General features: G+C 48.7%; 1 protein-coding gene across 1 annotated transcript; it reads left to right on the top strand.

Annotated features, from left to right (window-relative positions):
- Positions 1 to 631: 631 nt before the first annotated feature.
- SRRM4 (serine/arginine repetitive matrix 4) lies at positions 632 to 19,963 on the top strand. Its single transcript, XM_024197382.2, has 7 exons — positions 632 to 759; positions 2,586 to 2,736; positions 12,489 to 12,826; positions 14,628 to 14,849; positions 15,210 to 15,320; positions 19,258 to 19,401; positions 19,699 to 19,963. The coding sequence occupies exons 1-7, from the start codon at positions 632 to 634 to the stop codon at positions 19,961 to 19,963; spliced, it is 1,359 nt and encodes a 452-aa protein (XP_024053150.2).
- The last annotated feature ends 6,403 nt before the right edge of the window (positions 19,964 to 26,366 follow it).

Raw genomic sequence — 26,366 nt, forward strand, 5'->3', positions numbered from 1 at the left:
TCAGGGAAACCTACAGTGAGAGGTCTCTGTAGTAGCCAGGAAAGGGCTACCTGGGAGGCAAAGATGTGCCTCCGCATCCCAGCTGGAGGAAGCAGGGAAGGCGTCCGTGACCGTGTATTTTGTGTTATATTGAGCCTCTCTTGCATCTTCTGCTTATTAATAAACCCACCCTGTGGAAAGGGACGTGGGCCTAACCTCGAGAGTTTCATTTGGAGTGACCTGGCTGCTGGGACTTCCCACTTGCCCAGAAATAAGGAGATCCCAGCCTGCAGAATAGTTTGTGTTACAGTTGCCCAAAGGATGTTGGCTGATCAGACGTGCTCTTCCAGCCTGGCAGATGCACGGTTCCATAGAGCTTAAGGCGAGATGGGATCGTTCCTGTCATCTAGTCTGATCTCCTGTATTGCACAGGCTGTAGAACTCCACCCTGTGGTTCCTGCTTCGAGCTCGGTGACTTGTGGTTGAGGTACGGCCTAGCTCTTGGAAAGGCATGAGGTGTTGATCTGTAAACTCCAAGCAATGGCGAATAAGCCTCACTGTTTAGAAAAATGTACTCCTTACTTCCATTTTGTCTGTTGTCAACTTCAGCTTCCGTCCACTGGATCTCGGGCTGCCTTTGTCTGCTAGATTAATGAACCGGTTTCTTTCCACTCTCAAAAGCTCTCGTAGCCGGCCACGAAAATCTCACCGCCACCGCCATCGCCACTACCACTCTCGCTCAGAGAGCACCGAGTCCCTCTCCTCTAGCTGCCAAAGCAGGTAATGGTGCCATTGCCGAGTTGATTTTCCTTTTGCCTAGCTTCAGAGCTAGCTCACGGGCTCAATGTAAACCACCGCCACGCACTGAGATGCTCTGTCTCCCTCTAGTGGTGGCTGGGTCACACAGAGAGGTGGTTGAGCCTGCTGCTATCTTGGGTTGGGTTGGGTATTTTTAGCTCAAGCAGTAGAGGCTCATGCTTTTAGATCTAGAGGTGCCAGGTTCAATCCCTGCTGCCGATGATCCTGCCAGGGAGGCAGCTTAACATCATCCTAGTTTCCCAGGGCGACAGTGACCTGAAGGCACATGACCAGCCCAAGGCCTATGCACCACTGAACTCCCACTTTTAAGCCCTTAAAATAGGTCTTGGTACATGAGTGACTCTCATACCCGGTGGATCTATTTGCCATTGTCACTAAACAGCTGCCCACTTTGATACGAGTCGCCATCTTTGTTTTGGGCATGGCAGAGAGGGTGGTGGGTTGCTGGGCAATGGAAGAGCTGCGTGAAGGGATCACGCTAGACCTGGCCCGGGTCACTCTGCCATTTACACAAATACTCAACTTTAAAAACAAAGAAGATACTTTAAGGAATTTGGTGGCAGCAGTTCGTGAAGCGTTGTTGATCGCTGGAGGAGGGAATGCAGTGTGAGGACAAGACAATCATGGAACACGTTAGAGCAGGCGGACAGGGCTGCATTCTCTCAGAGGCATGTCACCTCCGGGGTTATAAGCCCCCTCCAAATAGAGATGGAGACAAGCCACAAAAGTCAGATCCAGGTTTCATCTCCCACCCTAAAGCGCAGGGAGGTTTGGAAACAGAGTTTGCGTCCAAGTTGTTACCAAGTAAAACTTGGATCTGACTCCAGGTTTGGATGCTGAACCCCTCCAAAGTTCAGAGGTTTTGGATCAGGGTCCAAACTCATCACGAGGTGCCCAATTTCAAAACATTAAGAAAACTCAAATAGGAATAGGAGTCAGTATCCACCTTTTCTCTCAAATTCCGGCAGCCAGTCATAGCCTCGCCTGCCTCAAGGTAGCAATCAAAGGGTTGAAATTCACCTATGTGTAGTGGACCCATAATGACCCCTAGCTCTTACACAGCACCTCAGTCAGGAGATCTCAAAGCACTTTATGAAGGAAGTAAGCATCGTTATCCTCATTTTACAGATGGGGAAACTGAGGGCAGGGAAGTGACTTGCCCAAGGTCACCCAGCAGGCCAGTGGCTGAGCCGGAAATGGAATCCTTGTCTCCTGAGTCCTGCTCCCGTGCTGTATCCACTAGGCCACACAGCCTCCTGTAAGCCTGGTGCTGACTCTCTGCACAGGAGTTACTTTCACCCAACATGCGGAGCCAACAGATAGGGGGGCCACTCACACGTTCCCGGAATACTGGGCATCCCAGTGCTTCTAGGAATGGCGGGGGAAACCTTTTTAAGAGCGTGCTGCCCTGCCTCTAACCCCGCCGGCATCATCTCGCACACACGGTGCGTTCAAAGTCATGCCACACGGGCGGGGGAGTGCCATCTTGTAGTGCGCACAGCCCTGCTCCCCTGCCATGACCTTGCATGCACGATGCGTTCGAGGTCATGCCAGTGGGCGCAGAGTGGCGCACTCTTAAAGAGGTGTCCTCTGTCCAGTACCATGTCCGGGTTTGTCCCTGTATCGGACAGGGCACTAAAGCACACTACAAGAGAACTGTCCGGTTTATAGCCAGATGAATGGCTTCCTTACGCGGAAGATAGGACATTGTTGGCACTGCTGCAATACAAATCAATAATACTAATAATAATTCATCATGGTTTGATTTTACGTTTCTCTTTCTTCAGGCACAGAGCCAGGTCTCGGGAGGAAGGCCATAAAGCAAGACGAAGACGCTCCCAGCACTGTTCAAAGAGCACTGAGACGCGAAGCATGTCTGCAGAGGGTCAAGCCAGCCAAACCCTTCAGATCTACAGCTTCCTCTCGGCTAAGGAAGTAGTAAGTATTCTGCATTCTGCTTCCTTGTGCAGACTAGCCACAGAAACGTGGGGGGGAAATCCAGTATGAAATTTTTATAACTCAATTACAGTTATGTTAGACAAAGTTGGTTTAAAACTGTATTATTTATTGATGGTGCTGTTCTCCGACGTATTAAAAGTCATTCCTTTCCCTCAGCGCTTACACACTGGGGGTGGGGTAGGATAAGCCTTTAGTCTATGAATAATGAATAGGGGACATTTAACAAAAAAACCAGCCTCCAGCGATGGTATTTTACAGGGACGTGTTTGTTAGATGTGAACTTAAATTCGCTGGTCTTTGTGCCCAATGGTTTAGTCCTTGGGGGGGGGGAGGGGGGAGGATCAGGAGAATCAAACGTATATGAAAGAAACATTTACATTGAACGAATTGGGGATTTTTGGCAGGGGATGTTTGTTGACTTTCGGGATTCTTTTAAGCTCATCGCTCCTCTTTGCTGACCAACCGAAGGGCCAAAGTCTGAGCTTGTAGGCAGCTCCTCTTGATAGGAACGGGGGCTGTGTGTGCAGCCAAGGGTAGAGTCAGGCCCAATGTCTTGAGGTATCTTTTCATCTACATAGAGAGAGAGAATATAATCCATGTCCTAGAACCTGTCTTCATCTCGAGAGAGAGAGAAAGAGAGAACTACATAAGGACCTGATTCTCCACCACACTGCACCTTATACAGCACTGTGCAAAACAGGTATAAAGAGCTGTCAGATCGGGATGAACTCACTTCGCACAGAGAGAAACTACTACACAAGGTGCAACCCAGTGAAGAATTTGGCCTGCGTGTGTACAATATTAGGGATGGGTCTGAACCCCAGCACTAAGCCCTCCAAGCCACCATACTTGTAAATATTGTAGGCCTAATTCTCTCACTTATACAGCAGATGTAAATCAGGAATAACATGACTGGACTCATTAGCTACACTGATGTAAAACCAATATCAGTGAGAGGAGAATCTGCATGTGTGTGTGTGTTTATAGAGAGAGAGAGATGCATACAAATGTGCACACACCTGTGTGATACACACACACACACACACACACACACATGCAGAGAGAGAAATATTTCACAGAATGGTGAGCTGTGAAATTTTTATTGGCATGAAATTTCGGATGGCTGCATTACTGGTGAAACTGAAAGAGTTAATCGCTCATGCCAAAGGATGGCCAGTCAAACTGTTACATTGCATCACACCATTATGTTTTCTGTATAAGCCACTTATTTTACAGACAAACTCTTAAGAAATCTTTTAGAGAGTTTAAAAATGCCTTTAATTGGTACTATTTTTTCTAGTCCTCTGTCTCCGAAGCCAGGCTCTCTCATGAGACCAACTGCCACAAAGGATAATAACTACAACATTTTAGAAACCTCTAAAGACGATCTAAGATCGAGCATGGTGCATGCACTCTGCACTCCTTTTGCATAGATGTAAATGACCACACAAGGCAGATAAAAATCAGCCTTAGCGTGTTTATAGATATAGCTACAGGTTATGGGTAAGAAATATGTCATTGGGACATCTATATTCTTTCTACTTTAGCCTACTAACATGAGCAAATATTCTAATAACAAAAATCTATCCGTATATTTAGTAGGCAATGTCAGTGTTCTCCCTTGTCCCAAAGAAGAATACACACTCTCGGGCCATGATTCAGGAAAGCACTTAAAGCACCTGCTTAAAGTTAAGTACATGCTTCAGTATTGTCCTGAACAGGGACACTTTTCATGAATAAGGGCCTTGAATATCATGTAAAGAATAACTGACGATGGGAAGATGAATAAACATTAATCTCATGCTTTAGGAATGACCAGACACACCTATTTTGTGGGTTCACTCTGCCTTTTATGGATTAAGTGATCAGGTCTTTAACTAGGGCAGGATGAATATTTTTCCATTAAAACTCTTTTTGATGGAAATTTGGGTTTTTAACTAAATTAAAATTCGCATAAAATATATGTGCTTTCTGCAGAAAATTTTGACTATTTGTTGAAAAACTGGACATCTGAAAACCTAAGCTGAAAAACCAAAAAATTTCGATACAGCAATGCTACCATGGTCCTTCATGGGGGTTGTAGTTCCATTGATTCATACCACCCATTGTCCTCTGTGGGCTGGATTCCCTAGTCAGGCTATATCTCCCATGATGCACCATGGCAGCTCAGTCAGAGGAGAGATTATGATGCATGATGGGAGATGTAGTCTGACTAGGAAGCCGGGCCCATAATTGAGACTGCAAGCATGAGAGCTCAAACAGCAACTCCCATGAACCACTGCGGCAGCATTCGTGAATCTAAGTGTTTTGGTTTTGGCCGAAAGTTTTTTGGTTCCTCCCTTCCTTTTCTGTCACCTCCCCACCCCCCAAAAAGTTGAAACTTTCTTTGGAGGGGAGGGAGTGACATGAATTATCTTTTTCATTTTAATTGGTATTTTCCACAAAGAATAAAACAATTTTCTAACCAGCTCTATCTGTAAATCATTAGAAAAAACACATTGTGCTATCCATTGCATCTCTCTCTCTCTCTCTCTCTCTCACTTATATACACGTGGGTGCACACACGCACAGTAAGACAACCAATAATTTCATGCTTCTTTGCTTTTCTGTAATAAATTTCCTAGCCTCTTCCTCTATTTTCTCTCTGCTGAACAATTAATAACAAGCAGCCACAATGGAAACCCACTCAGAACAGGATTACATGGCTATCCCTCGGTGCACTGAGAAACTGAGGGTAATATGCAGGATCTATTTTTAAACAGAGAAATAACAAGCCCCCTAACCTGCTGTAGCTGTTTTACTCCACACTGATACAGATATATTTCATGCTGCTGTGCTTTTAGGAAGTCTTAGGTGAAATGAACAATATAAATACCCGTGGGATATGAATCTAATTGCCTTTGTTGTATCTGATGACGATGACTGCAGACTGTACACCAATACCTCTCTCCAGCGCCCTGACTTCCACTGACACTCCTTTTAGCAGCAGCTAAAACAAACATAGTCTTGAGCCAAATTTTTAGCAAGCCCATAGGCAGGTTTGGGGTACAGTTATTTCAAGCAGCGCTAATTATTTCTGTGCTAACATGAAGATGGAGGAGGGGAAATGCCAGCCAAGGCGAAGAGTGTCTCAGCATGAGCTGGGAAGGTTTCAGAAGCCTTGCAAGAGCGGTTGGTTTTGACTACATGTTATTCCATGTTTTCCAGCCCTTCTTTTGGTTTTAAATAGGGAAGGAGTTTCTTTTAACACCCCAGCGGCCTGTAAAGCAACAAACAGTCTCCTTAAAGTTCAAGGGTAAAAGAAGTTTAAAAAAAATCTTGGGTTATTTGTGTATCTAAATATGCAAATTCTGGTTTCTATTTTTTAATCCCAGTCTGAGACCTGCATTGTGCCCAAATCCCTGCACTGTTTGGGGCTGAAGTCGGGTGGAATAGTCTGACTGACCGGGGCTGGAGGAGTATGGGCATATTTGAGCCTGAGCGGAGAACACTGGCTGGAGTCCAGCAGCGGGTGGGCATGGGCTACAGCTCTGCCAGTGCACCTCACCCCTGGTCTGCAACACCCCCAGCTGTTCCCATTCAGAGCCTCCCCAGAGCATTTATTTCCAACCATGTAGGCTGATGTGATTTCGCAAGGCCAACAAACGTTCACTTTGGACTAGGCTGGAAACTCCCACTCCAGTGGCTGTCTGATGTAGGCCATACGGGAGCAAACAGCAATGCAGCGATAAACGCGCCTACTGTGATATCCCTCTGTTCCTGCATATGATAGGCGTCTGGCCTCATTTGAATAGACTCAGCCTAGCCTTTATTGTACCAAGGACCCAATCCTATGCTCTTTGTGCAGGCAAAGCTCTCCTCAAAATCACGGCGGATCCTTTCATTGAGTTTTGCTAGATTCAGGAATAGAGGGTTGGGCCCTTTGCGGTTGTATCTTAATTCCATGCACCGATATCTTTAGACAGAGCCATTCGCTTGAACGGGACTTAAACACAGATCCACAGCTGGGGTAAATCAGCAGCACTCCATTAAAGCCAAGGGACTCATGCCAGTTTACCCCAGCTAAGGGTCTGGCCCAGAAATCAGTAATACAGTATCTCCCTAAAACCTTGCTGAGTACATGGCCCCTTTCTCCCAAGTGACCCCTGTCAGCAGGTGGCACTTCCAATTCCAGAAGCTCATCAGCAATCTGTGCTGACTGTCTAACCTTGCTGCCATAATGAATAGCCAGACTCGATGGGGTCATTGACACACATGCTTTATTCCTTTCATTATTAGCGTGCCAAGAAGAAGAAGATTAGGCACTTCCTAAAAAAAGAAATTAACGCTACTTTGAAATGAGTTTACAAAAGACATAGACCCAGGAAAGAAATCCTCCAACTATAAGCCGTGCCATGCAGAGTTACTCATGGCAAGATCTCATTCCCCATATGGCTGAGAAAATGTATAGCCATATCTCTCCACGGGGCTATTTGAAGCACAGTAAATGGACTTGTTCGGTTTAATTGGAATACTCTTAGTGATTGTATTTTTGTAATCTGTTAGGCTGTGTGGCCTCTTGATGTAGCATTTCAGTAGAAATTAAATTCTGAAGTGTAAGCGAGGGCCTCTTTATTCCCTCCCCCCTTTCATTTTGATTAAATAATGATTTGAAACAGAAAAACAATAAATAAGTATGCGGGCTCCCTCAAGGGCAGCTATAGATTCCCCCAGCAAAAGCTAAGGGAAGCAAAGTCTCCTGAGGTTATTTAATTACTTCTTAGAAGTTGGGGAGGTGTGGGGAGGGGAATCCTAATGTTCACACAGAGCAAATTAAGGCCATAAAAGACTAGGCACTTTAAAACATGCCCTCCCCCCCCCCCACCCCCAAATAAAAGATCATTAGAATTCACTTGAACTCTGTACAGTGTTTCAAAGATGGTGTTTGGTATAGTTCGTATGGCTGATGCTTCTTCATACGCAACAAAAGGAGGGAGAGTAGGGGTGATCAGTGGTGAATTTCACCTCAGAGCAGAGGGCAGCAAAAGGACTGTTCACCACGTATCACCCCTCGTAAGTCCAATTTTGAGGGCTGAAGTGATGCAGATGCTGGTCCTTTGGTGCAGGGTTGAATTTTATGCCAGCTGTCTAAGAAATAGTGGAAGTCCTTCCAATTAGTTACATCCTGGTTGTCACTAATGTTGGGGGAGGGGGGAATAGACAGCTATTCTCCTCTCCCTGACTACCTGCTATTACACCAGGCCAGGCCCTCTGGCCTTGAGATGTGAAATATGCAGCACCGGGCATGTGTTTCCTGGTGTTTCCTCTTACCTCCGTATTGCTGGTACAGGTACTAGGTAACTCAATGGATGGCTGAGCTGGGTATAGCATGCAAGTCCCAGGCACTTATGAAGTGTCAACAGCATCTCTAGCACAAGAGATCATACGGCCAAATCCCGAGGTCTTTACTCAGGCAAAACTCCCCATGGAGTCAAAACTGAGCAAGGACCATGGGATATGGCTCGCTGAAGGCTGGGTGTCAGGGGTGCAATGATTGTGTCATCACCTCTGGAAATGTTATTGGCCATTTGAATAGGGCAAGGAGGAGGAATTGGACAGGGAGAAAGGAAAGGTCAAAGGGGAGAGAATCTGGATCCCATATCTCTTCTCAATGTGGACATAACGTTTCAAGAGTTAACTTAATTTTTAAAATGTTGACACAAGGAATGGAATTTGCAAGGGGAAGAGGAGAAGCTTTAGCAAAACTTTTTAGCACATGCTTAAAGTTAAGCATATGTTTAAGTCCAGTTGACTTCAGTGTGGCTTGATTACCTTCTTAAGTGCTGTGCTGAATTGAGGCCTAAAGGAGGAATGTGTTGACTCTCAAATTATTAAATGACCTTGCAGTATACCGAGAACAATGACCACTTCCAAGCCAGACTTTAGCAAAGCTGAAACAAAAGCAAGTATCCCAGTTCTTACAGGCATCCTAAGGGGGCTACTTTGGAAATGCTGGGAGCAAACAAAGAAACATTGAATGGGTTTCCTGGCAGAGAGAAGAAAGATCTTTAATTTTTAGGACATTGATGGGGTGAGGGGAAGGACAGACATTTGTACCTGCAGAATCGGCCAGCATCCTTCAAAATGAATGCTGGAAGAGTCCAAACCCAAGATATTCTGACACTTCACAATTTATCCAAAGATTCCTTACCCGTGTATTCATAGAATAGCTTGAATTTTATTTTCATGAACCTTTGCTTTAAATTAAAAATAAATATAGGGGCTGGGGTGTCAAAAGCCAGACAAATCTAAACCTAGGTTCAGATCCATTCTTAAAACAAATCTGGCAGCATATTCCAATCTATATTCCAGATCCCTACAATGAATGATCTCAACTAGCTTCCCCATGTCTTGAGGTAGGAAATGGGCGAGAAGGAAAATCATTGTGTTTTTTGCCAACAACTAACATAGTGGAGCTTCAATTCTCACAGGGTTTTTAGGCCCTATGTCTGTGCTTTCCAATTAGCCTAAGGGTTGATGCCAATTCAGTGGGAACTGGACACGACTCCGCTGAAAATCCCAACCTGCGTTAATATGAACAGTAAATAATGATCATGTGATATAGTTTGGGGACCAACAGCTAAGTTATTTTCACACACAATATTTGGGGGCCAATGGGTTCCTTTTCCAACCCATGAATTGCTTGTGTATTCTGGGCCTGGCTGCTCCCACTGGAGTCAGTGGTGAAGTCTCCTATAGAGCATCTGGGTTCATCACTAATTCTGGGGAAATCCTCTGATGGAAGATGGGAGCATTTCTTTGCTGGGAAATTTCTGTTCTGTGTAAAATGTTTTCTGTGTTCCAACCAGCTCTACTCAAAAGGTATGTGTGGGTCTGAGAAAAGGCATCACATTGACTCCCTTGTTTTTGGACCACCATTGCCCCAAAGCACGGCACCCCAAGTATGGAGAGTGTGGTGCAGTAGCTAAAGCATTGGACAGTGACTTGAGAGATTTGGCTTCTGTCCCCAGCTCTGCCACTAATCTTGTGCAAGTCATTTCCCCTTTCTGTATCTCAATATCCCATCCTGTTCAATGGGGTTGGTGATACCTCCCTTAGAAGTGTGATTGGGAGTTTTCGTTCCTTAATATTTGTATCCTGCTTGGAGATCCTCCACTTCAAGGCACTATCGGAGAGCAAAGTGATCATGGCAAGGCTTGGATCATCAGCCTGTGCCATGTTTCGACAGCTTTTCCTTTGCAGTAACTGCACTTTTGCTTTAGTGGTCAGTGATTTTCGCCTACTATTGTTGCAATGCCGATTTGCCCCTGCCGCCGAATCAGATCCTACCACCCTATTTAGCAACTCTTGGATTAGACTAAGAGAACAACCCGCTGTGACGGGAACTAGATGATGCGAACAAGTAGGCCTTCTGAGACGGCCCCGTCTGACTGGCTGCAGAAAGTGTTATGGGACACTCAGTGTGAACTGTGACCTCTGGCGGATCCGTGTTTGTTCTGACCCCAGTGGGGAGTCGTACCGAGGCAACGTGCCTCTGTTCCACTGGACCTGCAGCCCAGGTTCAAAGCACACAGCCTTAGAGCATTGTGATGTGCCTTTGTGAGGGGAATAGTCAGGAGTCATGAATGACGCCCGTGTCTTTGAAAGCTACCTTGCACAGGAGCATTTCCTGCCCTGGTCGCATTAGTGTTCTTCAGCATTAAGCTTGCATCGCTCCCCTCTGCACAAAGCAATGAGGGACGGTATTTTATGTATCAGCCAAATAGAGGTGCATGTTGTAAAAACTGAGGGCCAGATCCTCGGGTGGAGGGGGTGTGAATCAGCCCAGCTCTGGAGCAACACTGATTGACACCAGTTGAGGATTTGGCCCTGGAGCTGTAGTTCCCAACATCATTTGTAATAAACCAATATATATTGAAGATGTTTAGTCTAAATACACTAAGGGCCCTGATCATGCAGCCCAGTTGCATTCGGTTGGTTACTGCCATGAGTCAGGGCTACTCATCTGAGTCTACATTGCAGGACGAGGCCCCATGTTGTTATTTATTAAATTAGATCCCACCAAAGACCCTCTGAGATCCTCTTATAAGCAACAGCACATTTATTACACTGTCCTTGGACCACACCCGCCACCAATCTGACTACTGGTTGGGAACATGGCCCAGCTCCCACTGATGCCACTGGCAGGACTTCCACTGAATTCAGTAGGGTTGCCAATTTTGTTTGGGTATATCCCTGGAGGTTTCATCACTTGACATAATCTTTAATTAAAGATTAATCTTTAATTCCTGGAGACTACAGGTCAACCCTAGAATTCAGTGGGACTTGGATCAAGTCCTTATAGAGATTTTCAGGGTTCCATCTGACAGCCATCGAATTTTGGCCCTGACCCTGCAATCAGACCCATGCATGTGGACCTGGGCCCCGCAAAGACCCCACTGATGTCATCGGGATCCTGCACAGGTGCGGAGGTCTGCCAGCATGCAGGCCCACTGAAATCAGTGGGGCTGCCTGTGGCCTTAGGGCTTTCTCCATACAGATCAGATTGCAGGATCAAAGTCTTTGTTTTCCCCCCAACCTTTCTCTAACACACCGCAGGGGAAATATTTTTCCTTCCTGTTTTTAATTTTTCTCAATTTTATTTTGTTTTTTGAACTTCAATGTATCTGTGGGCCAGCATGAAATCAATGGGGATTTATTCAAATCAGTGGCTTTTCATCCCAAATAATCAACCTAGAGGAATTTACTAAACAACATGATTAAAAACAAAACAAAAAAGTCTTGAAATTTAAATAGAAAAGAATCAAACAATTGACGGTGAGGATTTGAAGAGAGGGTTTATGTTTTTTCTTGTAATTTGAGACTCTAATGATGGACTTACGTTGCCCGCTCTTCCCTTTTTCTTACACCTTACCTACTAAAGGAGGAATTCTTGATTGGTAAGTGGATGCTATCCGCAAGACACTAGGGAATTTATTAGAGGTCACTCGAGAGCATTAGCTATACCTTCTACAGGGGGAAAAAAAGCACACAAAGAAATATCTGTATTCCTTTTATTTCCAGAGGGATTTTAATTTTTCTGGGTTTTTTTTTTTTTTTTTTTCCCACCCCACACCCCACTTTTTTTCTTTTTTGAGTTTCAAAGTGCTAACTTGTTTGTTTGCCAATTTTTCCTTTGTACATAAAGACCTTTTTTGTGACATTTGAGTCTCCTTATTAAGGAAACTAAAACAAAAAGTCGATCATTTAGAATTTTGTTCCATTTTTGTTTTATTTCCGATGAGTATGTAGTTTTTTGTATGTATATTCCTATTTCTTTCCCCTACCCCACCTTTTAGGTTAAAAAAGGGTTGTTAGTTTTTTAATATATTTTTTTCTCTTTGATTTTTTATTTATTTATTTATTCTTTTGTTTCCCTTTTTTTTAAAAAAAAAAAATCTTTTGTTCAACATGGATCGCATGCTAATACTCTTTGCATGATGTCTAAATCTTCCAGTTATCATGTCAGGGGGAAAAGAAGTTTCTTCTTTCTGTGGTTTTTTTCAGGGATATGTACTTTTGTTTTTTGGCTTCTCTTCTTTCTTTCTTTCTTTGTTTCTTTCTTTCCTTTTGTTACAGTGCATCATGATGGTAAAATTTCTTGGTTTATTTAAAAAAAAAAAAGTCAGACAATCTAAAACAAAACAAAACAAAAAAGTTCAAACAATGTCAAACGGCTTTTTTGCTTTCAGATCTCTCAGTCGGGGTCATCTGCTGACCTCTTTACCAAAACAGACAGCCCGCTTGGCAACCTAGCCAGTCGGAATGGAGGGGCCCATGAATCTGACTCAGGAAACGATACTTCTTCCCCTCCCTCCACTCAGACGAACTCAGCCAGGCCAAAGGACAGCCAGGAGAAGAGAAGCCGAGCCCACAATGGCTTTGGCCGGGCCTTCTCACCTGGGAAGCCCAAATTGGCCAACAGCGATAACAGCTCTGATTCGGGAAATTCCTTCACCAGTTGTTTTTCCCAGAGCAAGGGAACAACTTTGGAAAATCTCTCTCCGGATGCCCAGGGACAGGACCAAAGGTCAGTGATTGCCAATAGTCGGTGTTTGCTAGGTCTGTTCCTGGAATGACTCCGTGTCTTCTGCTCGCTTGACTGCTGCGGGTGGTGAGCCAATAGGAATGTATTTCTGTTTCTTATGTGGCTAGCCATAATTCAGGTCCAGCAAGTCTGGCATCCCAACTCCAATAGTGGCTTCAAAGGAAAGTGGAAAACAACCCATAATGCACCTGGGCAATGGTGCCGTGTGTGTGGAATTCCTTCCTGACCCCTGTGGCACTTAGTTTATGCCATGAAGGATGAGATTTGATTATGCTAACTTTAACCCATTAAATCTTCTCCTCATCCCTTAGCCTCCGTGGGCACCAGCCCCAGCCCCTCCCCCCCAAGGCCATTCAGAAGAGGTTCCGCTAGGATCCAGATACAGGCATGAATCAAAGACCTAGATCCAAACACTGGGGCATTCATAATCTGCATCTAGATGTGGCTTGAGCTCCTCTCTCATTGACTTGTTGTGACCTTGTAGCAAAAGAGCAGGAAAGGTCACTAGCACATTTAGGCAAACTTCTAAAGGCTGGATGGAATGGTTACAGACTGCCCTGTCTCTTCTGTAGCTATTCATGTTCAGTAAGCAGAGCTATATGCATTGAAATTAAAGCTTTCCAATCATCTCGCTCCTCTGGCCTGGTTCACTCGGCCAAATGCCTGCATAGCTACCTCAGGCCTAAGACGCAGCAGAAATGCTGTGTTTCCTCCATGTGGGGAGCGCTAAGCAGTGACCAATCCGTGAAGGACGAGCCCTGTGCGTCACTTGCATGCCGCAGAGCAACAGTGACTCCCTGCACGGGGCCACAGAGGGGAGCACTGGGGCAATGGCAAGTGAGGCTGTGCTCACCACAGTTGCACGAGGCCCGTGGAGAGGTGGGTGGCAGCATCAGTAGCTCCCCTGTTCCCTGCAGGAGCTGCCATTGTCCAGTGGGCACCTTGGGACAGAAGAGTCTTCCCCTTGGTCCCTCACGTGCACATGAGCTCGTTCTCTGCTGTCCGGACTTTGCCCCCTAATGATGAGGGTTAGTGTCACAATCAGCGCCTGGCAGCTGCCCGGGCTGGAGCCGGGAAGGAGGCCAGTGCCCATGAAGGAGACAGCATCCCAGCTCCCCTTCCACACACGCATTTCCTACTTGTCTTCTCCAGCTGACTGACTGCCGTGAGGGGTGCAGGAAACGGGTCATGGAGCTTTGCAGGCAACTGCCGGGAGGGTTTGGCCGCCAGCGCATCCATTTCACGTGCAATGCTCTGTTTGTGAACAAATGCTGAGGGCCCAATGAAGAGAGCTCGACTTTGTGCTCCGATCTGGGCAAATCAGGGCTAGCTCCAGTGGAGTTACGCCAGCATAAAACTGGTAACATTGATAATAGGAGGCTCAGGCCTCAATGTTTTACCCTAAAGACGCTATCCTGTGCTCGGTTCCATGGGTGCAGCTCCCATTGACATGGGTGGGGCTTGCATCCATTTAGCTGAAAGCAGAATTTGGCACTTAGGGTCAAATCCTGCTCTCTCATCAGTGTAAGGCTGGAGTCAGGGGTGTCCCTCCAGATTTACCCAGGTGTAACCTGGCACTGAAATCTGATCTTCTGATAGAGCCTGATTCACCATTGTGCCCACTCCAGTTTCATGCCGCCATCACTGTTGAACCCAATGGATTTAATAGGAGGGTGGAACCTGCATTGATTCAGGCCCTGTAAGCAAAACCCAGTAGTACGCTCTGAGGCAGGGCTCTCTGCTTTACAACAACTTCACCGGGTGGGGAAATGTCCATTTGCAGAAGTTTCCTGTCCCCGTGTCTCGCCTGCTCGGAGGTGAAGAAGCAGAGCCCCCTGCATTCCCCAGAGCGCAGCTCCCCACTGAGACCGTGCTCCCGCAGCGGGTCGTACACCAGCACAGGGCGGTCCTCCCGTGGCTCCAGTCGCTCCGCCCACTCCCGCTCATTGCATCACCAGGCCACGCCCAGGTACTCCCGAAGCAGATCCTGCTCCTCAGGGAAAAGGTGAGGCCAAGTCGTGTGGCTGTCTGTGTTATCGCTTGTGGCTGTGCTTGGTAGTCCCAGGAATAGGCCAAAGAGCCTTGGAATTACAGCTTGGATTATGCTGAAATGACTACGGGTACTGACAGTACCGCCGATGTTGCCTCTGAAAGGCAGTGGAATTCCTGTTGGTGCGAGGCGATCTACAGGGCTGGTTCCCTTACAGGATGAATGAACATTTATCAGCGGCTGGGCTGACATCATTAAACTTGGGACCTTGTTGCCACTTGAATCCAGATTTGGAAAAGGAGCCTTGTGCACCTTAAATCCTCTCACTTTAGCTCTGGTTTGATTCACCTTTCGATGGTTCTTGTCTATTCTCAGGTCCTATTCATGTTCCCCTAGCTACTCATCCAAGTCCTGCAAAAGAAGCCCTGGAAGCAGGAACTCCAGACCGCGTCGGAGCCCCAGTTATTCCCGCTACAGCCCCAGCAGGTACTACTGTCCCCAGTGTGTCGTGGTGCCCTTGCACGGCATCGCCCGCTTTTGTGGCACCTCAGTTGGGGTTTGTGAATGTGTGACTCCCCTCCGCAAGCTTCTCTGCTGCACTTGCGTGGCACTGGCCCAACCTTTCCATGAAGTTGCGTGTGAGAGCACCTGAGACACTGGGGGTCTGACTGTCTCTCGTATTTACCAGCCCCTGAATGCAAACTTGGAGCGAGGCATGTTTGGGTCTGCACGCTCCAGCTCTCATGGTTTAGGGCAGATCTCCATACGTGTTGCCAGCTGCTTTTGCTGACGCTGATTCCTTAGAGAGGAGCTGAAGGTGGCAAGACTCGGGCTCATCCCGATGTGGATTTCTGCAGCCGCGGCCTTCCCTCTAGACTGCCCTCCGTTCCTTGGTTCACCCTGGGAACAGACAGTGGAAAGGTCCCCGTTAAGCAGCTGTTGTAGGGGGTGATAGGGCGAGAGAGGCTACTTATTCAGGGCTTTGAGGGACAAACCCCTTGTGAAATGTATGTGGAATTGGATGGGTAAGGCCTGGTGAGATGTGCTGTCTTCACTCTGAACCCTTTCAGAAACAGAGTGCTAATTGGTCCCTCACCCCAGACACAAAGGGCCGGGCACTCCACTCTTGGAGGGCTTGAGCCATTGTCAGAGAAGGATTTTTCTTGAAGCAGGAAAACACAACATCTCCAATTTGCAGCATTTAGCAGCTGGGATTTTGAAGGGAACGCTGGGGCTCATTGACATGCCCCTCAGTGTGGGGCGCATACATTGTCCGACTTGGTAACGTGCCCTATTTAGAGAACAAGCCAGCAGCAGCGCCAACAGCCACGCCGAGAGCCGTCTGCTCAGCCCCATTGTGGTTCTCTATGGCCCAGTGCGTCGTGTGTGTTCTCCTGGGCAATATACTATAGGAATCAGCGGTGGCTTTCTTACAAAAAGACCTGTTGCCATTTAAGCCTGTTGCTCACTTCTACTCTGTGTTCCCATATTTCAGGCAGTGTAAGGTTAGACTGGCTTAAAACAAGCTCTCCCTGATCATGTGAAAGGTTGCACGTTGCTTCAGTGAATAAAGGTGCTCTTAGCCATGGGCCTTCCTGGCCAAAATAACCTAGCAGAGAGCCACAGCAGCAGGTTGGCATTGGTCTAAAGGACTTATTCACGACCCACGCCAGGAATACAGAAGCAGGATTGTCCATGGGTAAGATAAAGGCGATCATCCAGATTCAGCACGGGGGGTCAGTGCAGTTACCACAGGGAAGTGCTGATCCAGTACTTAAAATGTTTACTAGTGTTTTTCATCCCTCAGGGTCTCAGTGCCTTACTATTTATGTAGATGTAAATTGCTCCATTGAAATGCAGCCAGCTCTGGGGTGGAAGGTGGCAGCTAAAGCACCGCAATGGGCATAGTGGAAATTTAGGGTAAGGACACTAGGACAAACCCCTGCTCTCACAATGAGTGCCATACACTCTCTACCTGCCAGGCAGAGCAGACAGTAACTCAGCTCTCAAGGTCATGCCGCAAACGCCATGGAATTCAAGCTGGATGAAACCCGGGGTTGTTTTTTCAGGGCTTCAGGGTATTCTGGGAACAATTTCCTCAACTTCACTGTATGTGGGTTCATACCCCAAGCTTTATTTTGTGCTTCTGGGGGGAATGTGTTCTCTCCCTCCATCCATAGAGTCACCAATCCCTGTCAGGCAGAGTGACCTTTGTTTTGTAGCAAGAAAAGGTCAAGGCAAGAAAGAACAAAAGTCAGGTCTCTATGAGAGAGAGCACTGTGGGTGTCTCCTGTGTAGCAGGCTACCTCTGAGCACTAAATGGCAGCTGCCTCTGTAGCAGGGATGGGGTCTTTATCACCATTTAAAGGTGTGGGACCCAGAAAACAAGTCGGACCGATGTCCCAGAGTTCATCCAGTTGTGCCAAGTGAAACTCAGGGAGGCTGCCCAGTTCCATCCTGTTGTATCATCAAAACACAGATTGTACAGGAAGGCCCTAAACAGGCTCATATTGGGCTTGGGGTTGTGACCTATTGACGAGGCCTGCCCAGTGTTTGGCATGAGCCATGAAACCTTAACCCAGGCATGCAGGGCTTGTGTCAGTTCGATGGGGAACTTGGAGCCAGCCTGGCCAGGATTTGAACCGGGCGGGGGGGGGACAGATGTTTCAAACCGGTTGTTTAGCCACATAACGACGTCTCAGTAGGAAATCAGGATAACTCTGGTGCCCCAGGCCTAGATTCGCTGCTGGCTCCTGAGAGATGCAACACAGAGGGGCCAGCCCGGGAGGAGGGAGCAGGCCCCACTCCGGGCTGCTGCAGGGGACGAAATGGCCCCTAATGGAAGGTGGAGCAGCCTCAATTTACTGCAGCTTGACCCGGGCTGCCTGTCGGCTGCTGCATAGGTGCTGGCACTAAGGCTGCGGGGGGCACTGCAGCACCCCCAGGTTTTACGTGGGGCTCCACTCCGGCCCTGCGCCCGGGGGTCCCGGCTGGGCCCCACGCCTGAGGCTCCACACCTGCCCCCAACTGTGGCCGCAGCCTCGGCCCCCTTACCTCTGTCCGTGTTCCCGTCTCCCGGAGCCACGGCCCTGCTCCCGGCCCCAGGTCTAGCGGACAGGGGCAAGGGGGGCACAGCACCCGCACTCTAAAAAGTGTTCAGCACCACTGGGCTGCTCTGCAGCTTGAGATCATGTGCAGAGCTAAGCGCTGTGACTGTGTATGCGCCACATCCAGGGCCTCCCCTGATCCTTGGCAGCCTCCATTCACTACCCCGAGTGGCATCCCAGAGCCAGCACAGCGGCCACCGTCTGTCCCCTGGTCCATTTCCTCCCACCCCAAGCTTCCGTTTCCTATGGTAAGGCCAGATATTTTCATTGCTGACAAAAGCGCAGCAAATTTGCAGGGTGATGGCAAATAAAGCAGATTAACACCTGCCTGGAAACCAAGGCAGCCCTGTCCTGTTAATGTAGACGACTGCTCTTAACCGATGGGTGTCTTGTACCTGCCAGATACCCTGAGATTTTTGTGCTTTGAACACCTAGCAAAACACACTCGGAACCTAGACACAGTCTGATCTGCTAAATGTTTTCAAACCAGGGCTTTGGAGCGGAGCTGAAGGGCGGAGCAGTGGAGCTGCAGGTTTTTGCCTGGAGCTTGCTCCGGAGCCAGAGCACAGCTCCAAAGCCCTGTTTCAAACCTTTGCTAACAGGTTCTAATATCCACAGCAATCAGGGAGCTCATCAGAACCATTCTGCATGTTTAGAAAGTCATTGTGTTCTCTGGGCCCAATTGAGCAGTGCAGTGCAGAGCAAAGGGGCCCGAATGTAAATGAGAATCAGGGCCTCAATATTTAACTCATCACTTTGCAAAGTGTTTCAAATGTGGAAAGCAATATGTGAAACCAGGTCAACTCCATTCCCCACCGCCCCTTCCAGCGCAGCAGGTGGGACTTCAGGGCGGGTCAAGAGACTTTTCCAAGACCCTGTAGCAGCACCAGGCTGAGAGCTGCTGTGTTCATTCTGGACGGCTGAGGCTCTGCAGAACAGACGTGCCCCACAGAAATAGCACATGCCTGCTGCCAACGGCCAAGTCTCACATTGCTGCATCCAGACTGGCTAAATCTGGGAACTGTGTGCACATCTAGCCAACTGTGCATGCTGTTAAAAAGCACTCCCCAGCCCGTGCTTAGCGAGTGTCTGCATAACACGCTGGCTAAATGTCTTGTGCCTCCATCTATCAGTCAGGCCATTTGGAGGATGCTGGCAGGGTTAGTTTTTAGCTCAAATGATCAAGGCCTGTACTTTGGCGCTGACGTTTCCAGGTTCTAGCCCCACTGCTGAGCCCCTGCCTACCTCCCCCAATGAGTCGTTGCATCAGCACGGGGATCTTGGCAGTGATCTTTCCCAAACTGGCCATTCCCCAGGGACCGTGCGAGAGAGCACACGTACGGCTCCAGCGAGAAGGAGTCCCAGCGGGAGCGGAACAGGCGGCGGCGGAGGTCCTACTCGCCCATGAGGAAACGCAGGAGAGATTCTCCCAGCCACCTGGAAGCTCGCCGCATCACGAGGTAAGGGACAGACACCCCCCAGCCCTCCAGGAGACACACTGGGGAGCCACAGGCTCGGTTCTGACGTGCTGCCAAGGTGTGTGGATAGCTTTAGTAGGGGCCTGCTTTGAGTCCGTCACGCCCAGAGACGCTGCCCTCCAAGCACTCGAGGAGGGGAAGCATTGCCCTGAAGTTTCCCTCCCTGCCTCCCACTGAGCCCCAGGGCCAGGAGCTCCCCCCCACACCCCCCCCCCCCCCCCCCCCCCCCGGGGTCCCATTGTGTCACCAGTAACCACTCTTCCCCCTTTGTCCCCACAGTGCCCGGAAACGCCCCATCCCATACTACAGGCCCAGTCCTTCCTCCTCCAGCAGCGTCAGCAGCTGTTCCTCCTGGTACAGCAGCGTTAGCCGCTCTCCCGGCCGCAGCCGCAGCTACTCCAGCTACAGGAGCAGCCGGAGCAGAAGCTGGAGCAGCAGCAGCGACAGCGGCCGGAGCCGGAGCCGGAGTTCGGGCCCAAGGAGCAGCCGCAGCAGGAGCAAGAGTTACGACTCTGCGGACAGCTATGCCAGCCTGCGGCGCTAGGGCGTCCCCCTCCCGGCCACGTGCGTCGGGGTTGTCTCTTTCAAGTCCTCTCTCCTCCAGCCTCCCCGGTGATAGCTTATTATTTCATGTTTCTATTGTGGCATCCACCAGCGCCAGTTGTGCTGGGCACTGCACACGTAGAGGCAGACACAGAGAACACGGGGGCAGAGAGGGAGGGTCCGTGCTTTGCAGCAGCTGTGTTGATTATAAACCAGCCTCCCCCACCCATTCCTTGCCTATCTCCAGGGAAGCATTTCCCAGCGGCTAATCCAGGGAGTGAGTTTAGCTCTTGGCTTTTCCTTGGCCAGAAGGCAGCAAGCACCGATTCTTTGGTGGGGGGAGAGAGAAATCATTTAAAAGAAACTCTCTTCAAGGCTTTTGGGCCAGGCAGAAAGAATCCAGGTCTGGCCCTGCTTCTATTGAGGTCAATGGCAAAGCTTCTGTTGACTCCAGCGTGGAGCCCCACAAGCACTGCAGTGTGGCCTCTCCCCTACAAAGAGAAAAACCAGAGGTTTCTGCAGGATCGATTCACCTTCGCTGGAGGTGGCTTTCCCCCTGTGCCCCTTCCCCGGGGAAGAATATTCAGTCCCCAGGGGTCAGCCAATTCCTGCTGTGAATGTGAAGAAAGAAATTCGACGGGGGCGTGGATTGTTTGGAAGGGGCCATTCCCTCGCCCCGCCCCCATTTTTATAGCCCAACTTTGCTTCTCTTCCCCCCAGCAATATGACCCGCTGGTGAGACGATAAGTGGAAGTGGGAACAATCGAGGGTTGGGGGCTGGGAGGCCAGGCCAACAATCAGGAAATGCAAGGGAGCAAAGTCTTGTCGCTGCGGCTCCTGTGAGCCCTCAGCCCCAGAGCTCTCCAGGGCTGCTGCAGGTGGCTGGTTTTATCACAGGAGCTCTGTGCTGGGCAATGGAATTCCCCTGCAGGGCAGGTGGGAGTGTAAGTTCCAGGTCCTTTTGGGTACCGGGTCACATGGGCATGGGGAATTCCAATGAAACGTATTCGTATGTAGCCCCCAGGAGCTCCAGTCATGGGCCCCATTGCGCCAGGCGCTGTACAAACACAGGAGGAAGGTCCCTGTCTGAAAGAGCTTACAGTTTGTGACCTCAACCCCTCCAGCCTTCCCTGCTCCCCCAAAGGCCAGCTCCCATGTAATACAATGCCTGGCCCAGAGCTGCTGAAAGTGCAGAAGCCTCAACTAGCAAGACTATTTATTTATCAGCAGAAAGGAGGGGGATCCCCCAGCAGCAGAGACCAGCTCCATGGTTAAGGAAAGAAGAAAGCCCATCCTCTGTACTGACTGGGCAGGTTCCTACCATGCTCCCTGCTGCTGCTACTTAGTGACTAGTGGCTAATCAGATCAGGGCTAGGTGCTGTACCATCATACAGGAAACGACAGTCCCTGCCCCAAAGATCTTGCAGTCTAAGCCATAACAGGTGGATGAGCCAAGCAAGCAGGCTGGTATGGTGGGGCGGGGTGAGAGGGCGAAAGGGATGGGGTAACACACATAAGATGTGCACAATGAGTAGCAGCAATTGCAGGTGGCAAGCTGCAAGGGGAAATGGGCTGACAGGCCCGAAGTATCAGGGAATGACAGACCAGGGAAGAGTTCCAGCTGCTTGGCTAGCCTGAGGAACTCTCCTGGCATCACCTGGGAGAGCAGCCGGGGGCTGATAGCCGGTTTATCTACACACCACCAACCCAGAGCAGAGACTAACAGCCCCCTGCCCCACAGGTGTCTGGTGTTGGCGCGACAGCCCTAGTGCAGGAGACAGGGCTGCCCGGGGGGGGGGGCAAGTGGGGCAATTGGCCTCAGGCCACACAGGGGCCCCCACGAGAATATAGTATTCTATAGTATTGCAACTTTTTTTTATGGAAGGGGCCCCCAAAATTGCTTTGCCCCAGGCCCCCTGAATCCTCTGGGCAGCCCTGGCAGGAGAGGGGTCGTTTGTGGGATGGGGCAGCAGAGCACTGCTGCTGGTTTAGGGTCCCGGCTGGGCCTTTGTTTTCCCTGGTGCTTTAAACAGCCAGTTGCTAGGGGATAACCACTCTTCACAAAGCAGAGAGCGCAGGGTTAAAAACGGGCGAGCGACTGGGAACAAAATAACTAATCAATCCTCAACTGTCGTCCTGGAGACAGCTGAGAATAATGGCTGCCCTGCCCCTAGATTCCTTACTCGGAGCTCGACCCTGCAGACACTTGTTGGAAATTCCTCTGGGAGATGTACAGTGACAGGCACAGCGACCCACGGCTGAGCGTGCTGGCCTCCCGGCCCTCCCTCCCCAGACACCCCCCCCCATACATTGTAAGCAGGGGCACCGGGCCTCTAGGAATTGTTCCTCCTGCAGAATCACGGGAGCCCTTTGAAGAAAGAATTAGCAGCCGCCGCACTTTTGCCCAAACGCAAGGCAGCGGAACGTTTTCTGTGCCATGCATTAGACGCCGCTCTAAGGAATTTGGTTCCAGTTCCAAGCAGAGGGTTACAACTTGCGTCCGGGGCTTGCATCCAAAGTAACCTTTCCCTGCCCTTTGCAGCAGTGCAGGAGGCAATGCAGCTCCATTTTACACACACACACCCCGTAGATCTCTGAAGCAGCTGCTGTATGGAGCACTTTACTTGCTGGTCTAGTCAGACAACTACTCAGGTGGAGAGGTGGCGGGAGTGAGGAGGAAGAAGCAGGATCTAGGAAAGGGGGTGTACCCATCAATTGCCCATTTCCTGACCAGCCCCCGTCGCTTTTTGGGGAGAGCAGTGGTCATCCTTCCAGACTGTGTGCCAGGCCTGCCTTCGTTTTCCCTTTGCAATGATTGCCAGCCCAGCCCGCTGTGCAATTACTGTGATTTGCTGCCTAACAAAGGCCTCTCACAGGTGCAGGCTCAATTGGCATTGGAGAGTTTCTTTTTCTTGCAACAGCTGGGTGCTTAGAGCAGCTAATTTGGGATTAAGACGTTCGTTTCCCCCTCCTTCCCTCCCCTCTCCCCCAGCCCGCACAACTATTATCCCATTAATGACACAAGGACGTAGGGCCTCAAGTGTTCCGAGGGGCCGAGCAGAAAGTTGATCTGCCCCCATTGAGGAGGAGACGAAAGACTGAACGTGTAAAGAGACACACGTCTACTGGTTGAAGAGCCACCTGCCCCCCTGAATCACGGAGACTTAAAGTGAACAGGCAAAGGCGTGACCTGAACGGGAGGTGTTTGTGTGCAGTAAATAGGGAGAGAGATGTGGCTCACAGCTATTAGCAGCTGTTATTTCCAGTGGTCCAGGAAGAGGTGTGCAACCATTCACAGAACGGAGGCCATCGAAGGATTCCTATATTGCACTACTGCCGTGTCGCAAAAGTGGTTTTCTTGGCAATGCTCCTCCACGGGCCAGACCCCGGCTTAGGAGAGGTTCAATTCTGTGTGCTCCATGGGGTGACATGTCATTGCTCATAGTAGTTCAGGAAAAGGGTCTAGACGATTCCCACTTTCCAACCCCTATAGAAAATAGAAAACTGGGATTCCGGCCAGTGCGGCACCTACAGATTTCCCAAAGTCATGGCTGGGGGTTAAATGCCACCCACCCCCTCTGTCTGTCTGAGTGTTTACGTGGTGACGTTATAATGTGCAGCCGTTGGGTGTGTGGGGGGGAATTGTATATGTCCTTTTCTAGATGTTACTCAGTCCCTCTGCCTTCAGTGTTTTGCAGCAAAATCTAACTTGGAAGGAATGAAGACCTTTCCCCCCCATGCCCGGCACGCTCTCCCAGTGTGATACTCAAACACGTCACACCTTTGTTTACCCAGTAGGATGCAGTCGCAGTTTTTGGAGGCCTAGACCATGTGACCGAGGTCTAACTCCACCACCGTTGCAAGAATAAACCCTGCACGCGTTGAATACCCAACCATGTCTGGTGCAATTAAACACCGGGCCAGGCAGTTCAAAGGAGGCTGTGTAAATAGTAAAACATGGTGTTGACTTGACTTCCTTACTGATGGGGCTCTACGAACAAAGCTCCACGTACTGTCCTCAGGCCATGTGGATGGGAGTAGCACACCTGGACCAAGGGTAAAGAGATGGCTCCCAAGAGCACGCTGAGCCTGCAGTGTCCTTCACGTGGGCCTGATGATTCACTCATCAAGGACTGCCTCTCATCATACTATCCCATGGCAGCTAAAACTCCTTAGGTTTCCCGATCAGACTTGTATTGGAGTAAACCTGTTAAATTATTTATTATTATTATTATTGTGATTATTATTCTATTTTTAATTCTATGTCAGACTGGATGCAATTGGTCACCGTTAACAGTATTTATTTATTATATTTTTGGAATGATAAGTTATTTTTGGATTTGTTTGTTTCAAGGTCTCCATGTCCCCTTGCAAGTGCAAAGGACAGCCTCAGAACTCTATGATCGCTTTGCATTCAGGCCCAGTATTGACGCATCTGACTGTAGCTCGTGTTAAAGTTGGTGGTAAGGCAAAGCGGAATAAGTCCACTTTATTGTGATAGAAGGATGGGGGTGAAAGGTTAACGGGCATCAGAAGGACACTCTGCGTAGTCTTTTCCCATTGAAAACTAGGGTTCATCACAAAATCTTTATCCACCCTTCTGTGTGCTGGAGTCCAATGGACATGAATGGTGCTGGATTCTATTTATGCATCACAAGCCTGTGATCTCACAGAGGATATGGCAAGAATCCTGCTGGTTCCTCTCTGGTTAAATGGGAGAGGGGAGGGAAATTTGCAGTCCTGCAAAGGGAAATCACAGAACAGCCCTTTGCTAGGAGTATAGGTGCCAGTTGGCTGAAAGGCATATTTCACTCCTCTCCTTGAGTCAGACCACAAAATATAACCTGGCTTCTCTGAAGAAGAAACTCTGGTTCCCTCTGTGGTTGCCATCTGTAGGACTTTTGTATGTTGTTTGTTACCAAGTGATGACGTAGCTGTGGTAGATAAAAGAAACAACAGTACGGAAGAACCAGCAGTCCTGAAGATGTTTCCAAAACCCGATGTCGAAGTGACAAAGCCCAGCCAAGTTATGGGGTAGGTTGGTTTTTCTCACCCATTGGTGGAGCTATTTTAATTTAACTTGACGAAATTTCCAGTACAGTCCAAAAGGCAGCCCTGCTTATTGGTTGACATTTGGGATTTCTGCAGATTTGCAAAAACCCCTCCAGCTTTTCTGTCGTTTGTGCCTTTTGCCAGCAGCTTTTTTTTTTTTTTTGAATGTGGTGTTGCTTGTTTGTTGCTTTTGAAGACTTTTTGCACCCCGACATCTCTGATTTCTGCCAATGCTCTGCAGAAAAGCATCCTTCGGTTAGTGGAAACGCAACTCAGTTGTACATGGATCATGGCTAATTTGAGGCTAGCCAGCTACTCCCGAGGGTGAGGGATTCTTGAGGACATTTGTAACTCTTCAGATAGTTCTAAAGGTTTCATGAAATAGTCAAACCTCCCTCCCTCTCTCTTGTTCCCACAGCCCAATGAAGTTTGAAATGCTCCTACATTCCAGAATCCGGGAACCCCACAAGGTTCTCGTTTGTAAAATGCCCAGGGTTCTAAATCATGTTGCTTTGGGTTCTGTTATTCCTAACTGCTCTTTGTGCTCTTTTAATTGCTAATATCCCCCCACCCCACCCCAAAAAAACCAAACAAACTGGAATCCTCATGGTCTTTCCGTCCTGACTCTCCAGATCCTATTGATCCCTCACTGCAGAACTCAGCTCTTCAGCTTCTGCGCCGAAGAGCAAGGAGTTGGGGCCATGTTAAGGCCCCGGTGCACTTGCTGCTCTCAGTGGTTTACCCACGTCAAGTCTTTTGCTTTACGCTGGTTGTGATGGTTTAAATTTATTTTATTTGCAAGTTATACCAAACTATTGTCTGCAAGCAGCCGATCAATGTTATTTTGCTATGCATTGTACATATAGTGAAGAGGCTAAGAGGACTTCGCCTGTTATTTAATATTTATTTCTTCTATTTATTGAGCATTATTTAAAGATGATATTTGGGTCCTGCCATTGGGGGCCTCACAGGCCTGTAAATTTGGGGTGTTGCCATCTCCGGGGGAGGGGGGGAGGGGCATTGTAAAAGAGGTAACTGATGGAACTATCGAATGAAGTGGACTCTTGTCAAAATGGAGGCTTGAGACAGACAAATTGGGATCAGATTGACCTAGAATGCCAGTAATTCATAGGAAAGCCTCATTTAGATGGAAACGAAAAGCAGAGGGGAAAATTAATGAACCAATTTCTGTTCAAGTCCCAGCGCCTTGAAAAGGTATTTTAGGTATCTGGAAGCAACTGTTTAGCCTGTAATTTGAGGTGCTAATAGGAAGATTAGACTTGCTCTTCTCCATCCATGTTTTAATAGAGCTTCCTAGATTGTTGAATAGCCCCTGCATCTATCGGGGCACT

Source organism: Terrapene carolina, unplaced genomic scaffold (assembly GCF_002925995.2).
Source record: "Terrapene carolina triunguis isolate 2854851 unplaced genomic scaffold, T_m_triunguis-2.0 Scaffold951, whole genome shotgun sequence".
Lineage (NCBI taxonomy): Eukaryota > Metazoa > Chordata > Testudines > Emydidae > Terrapene > Terrapene triunguis.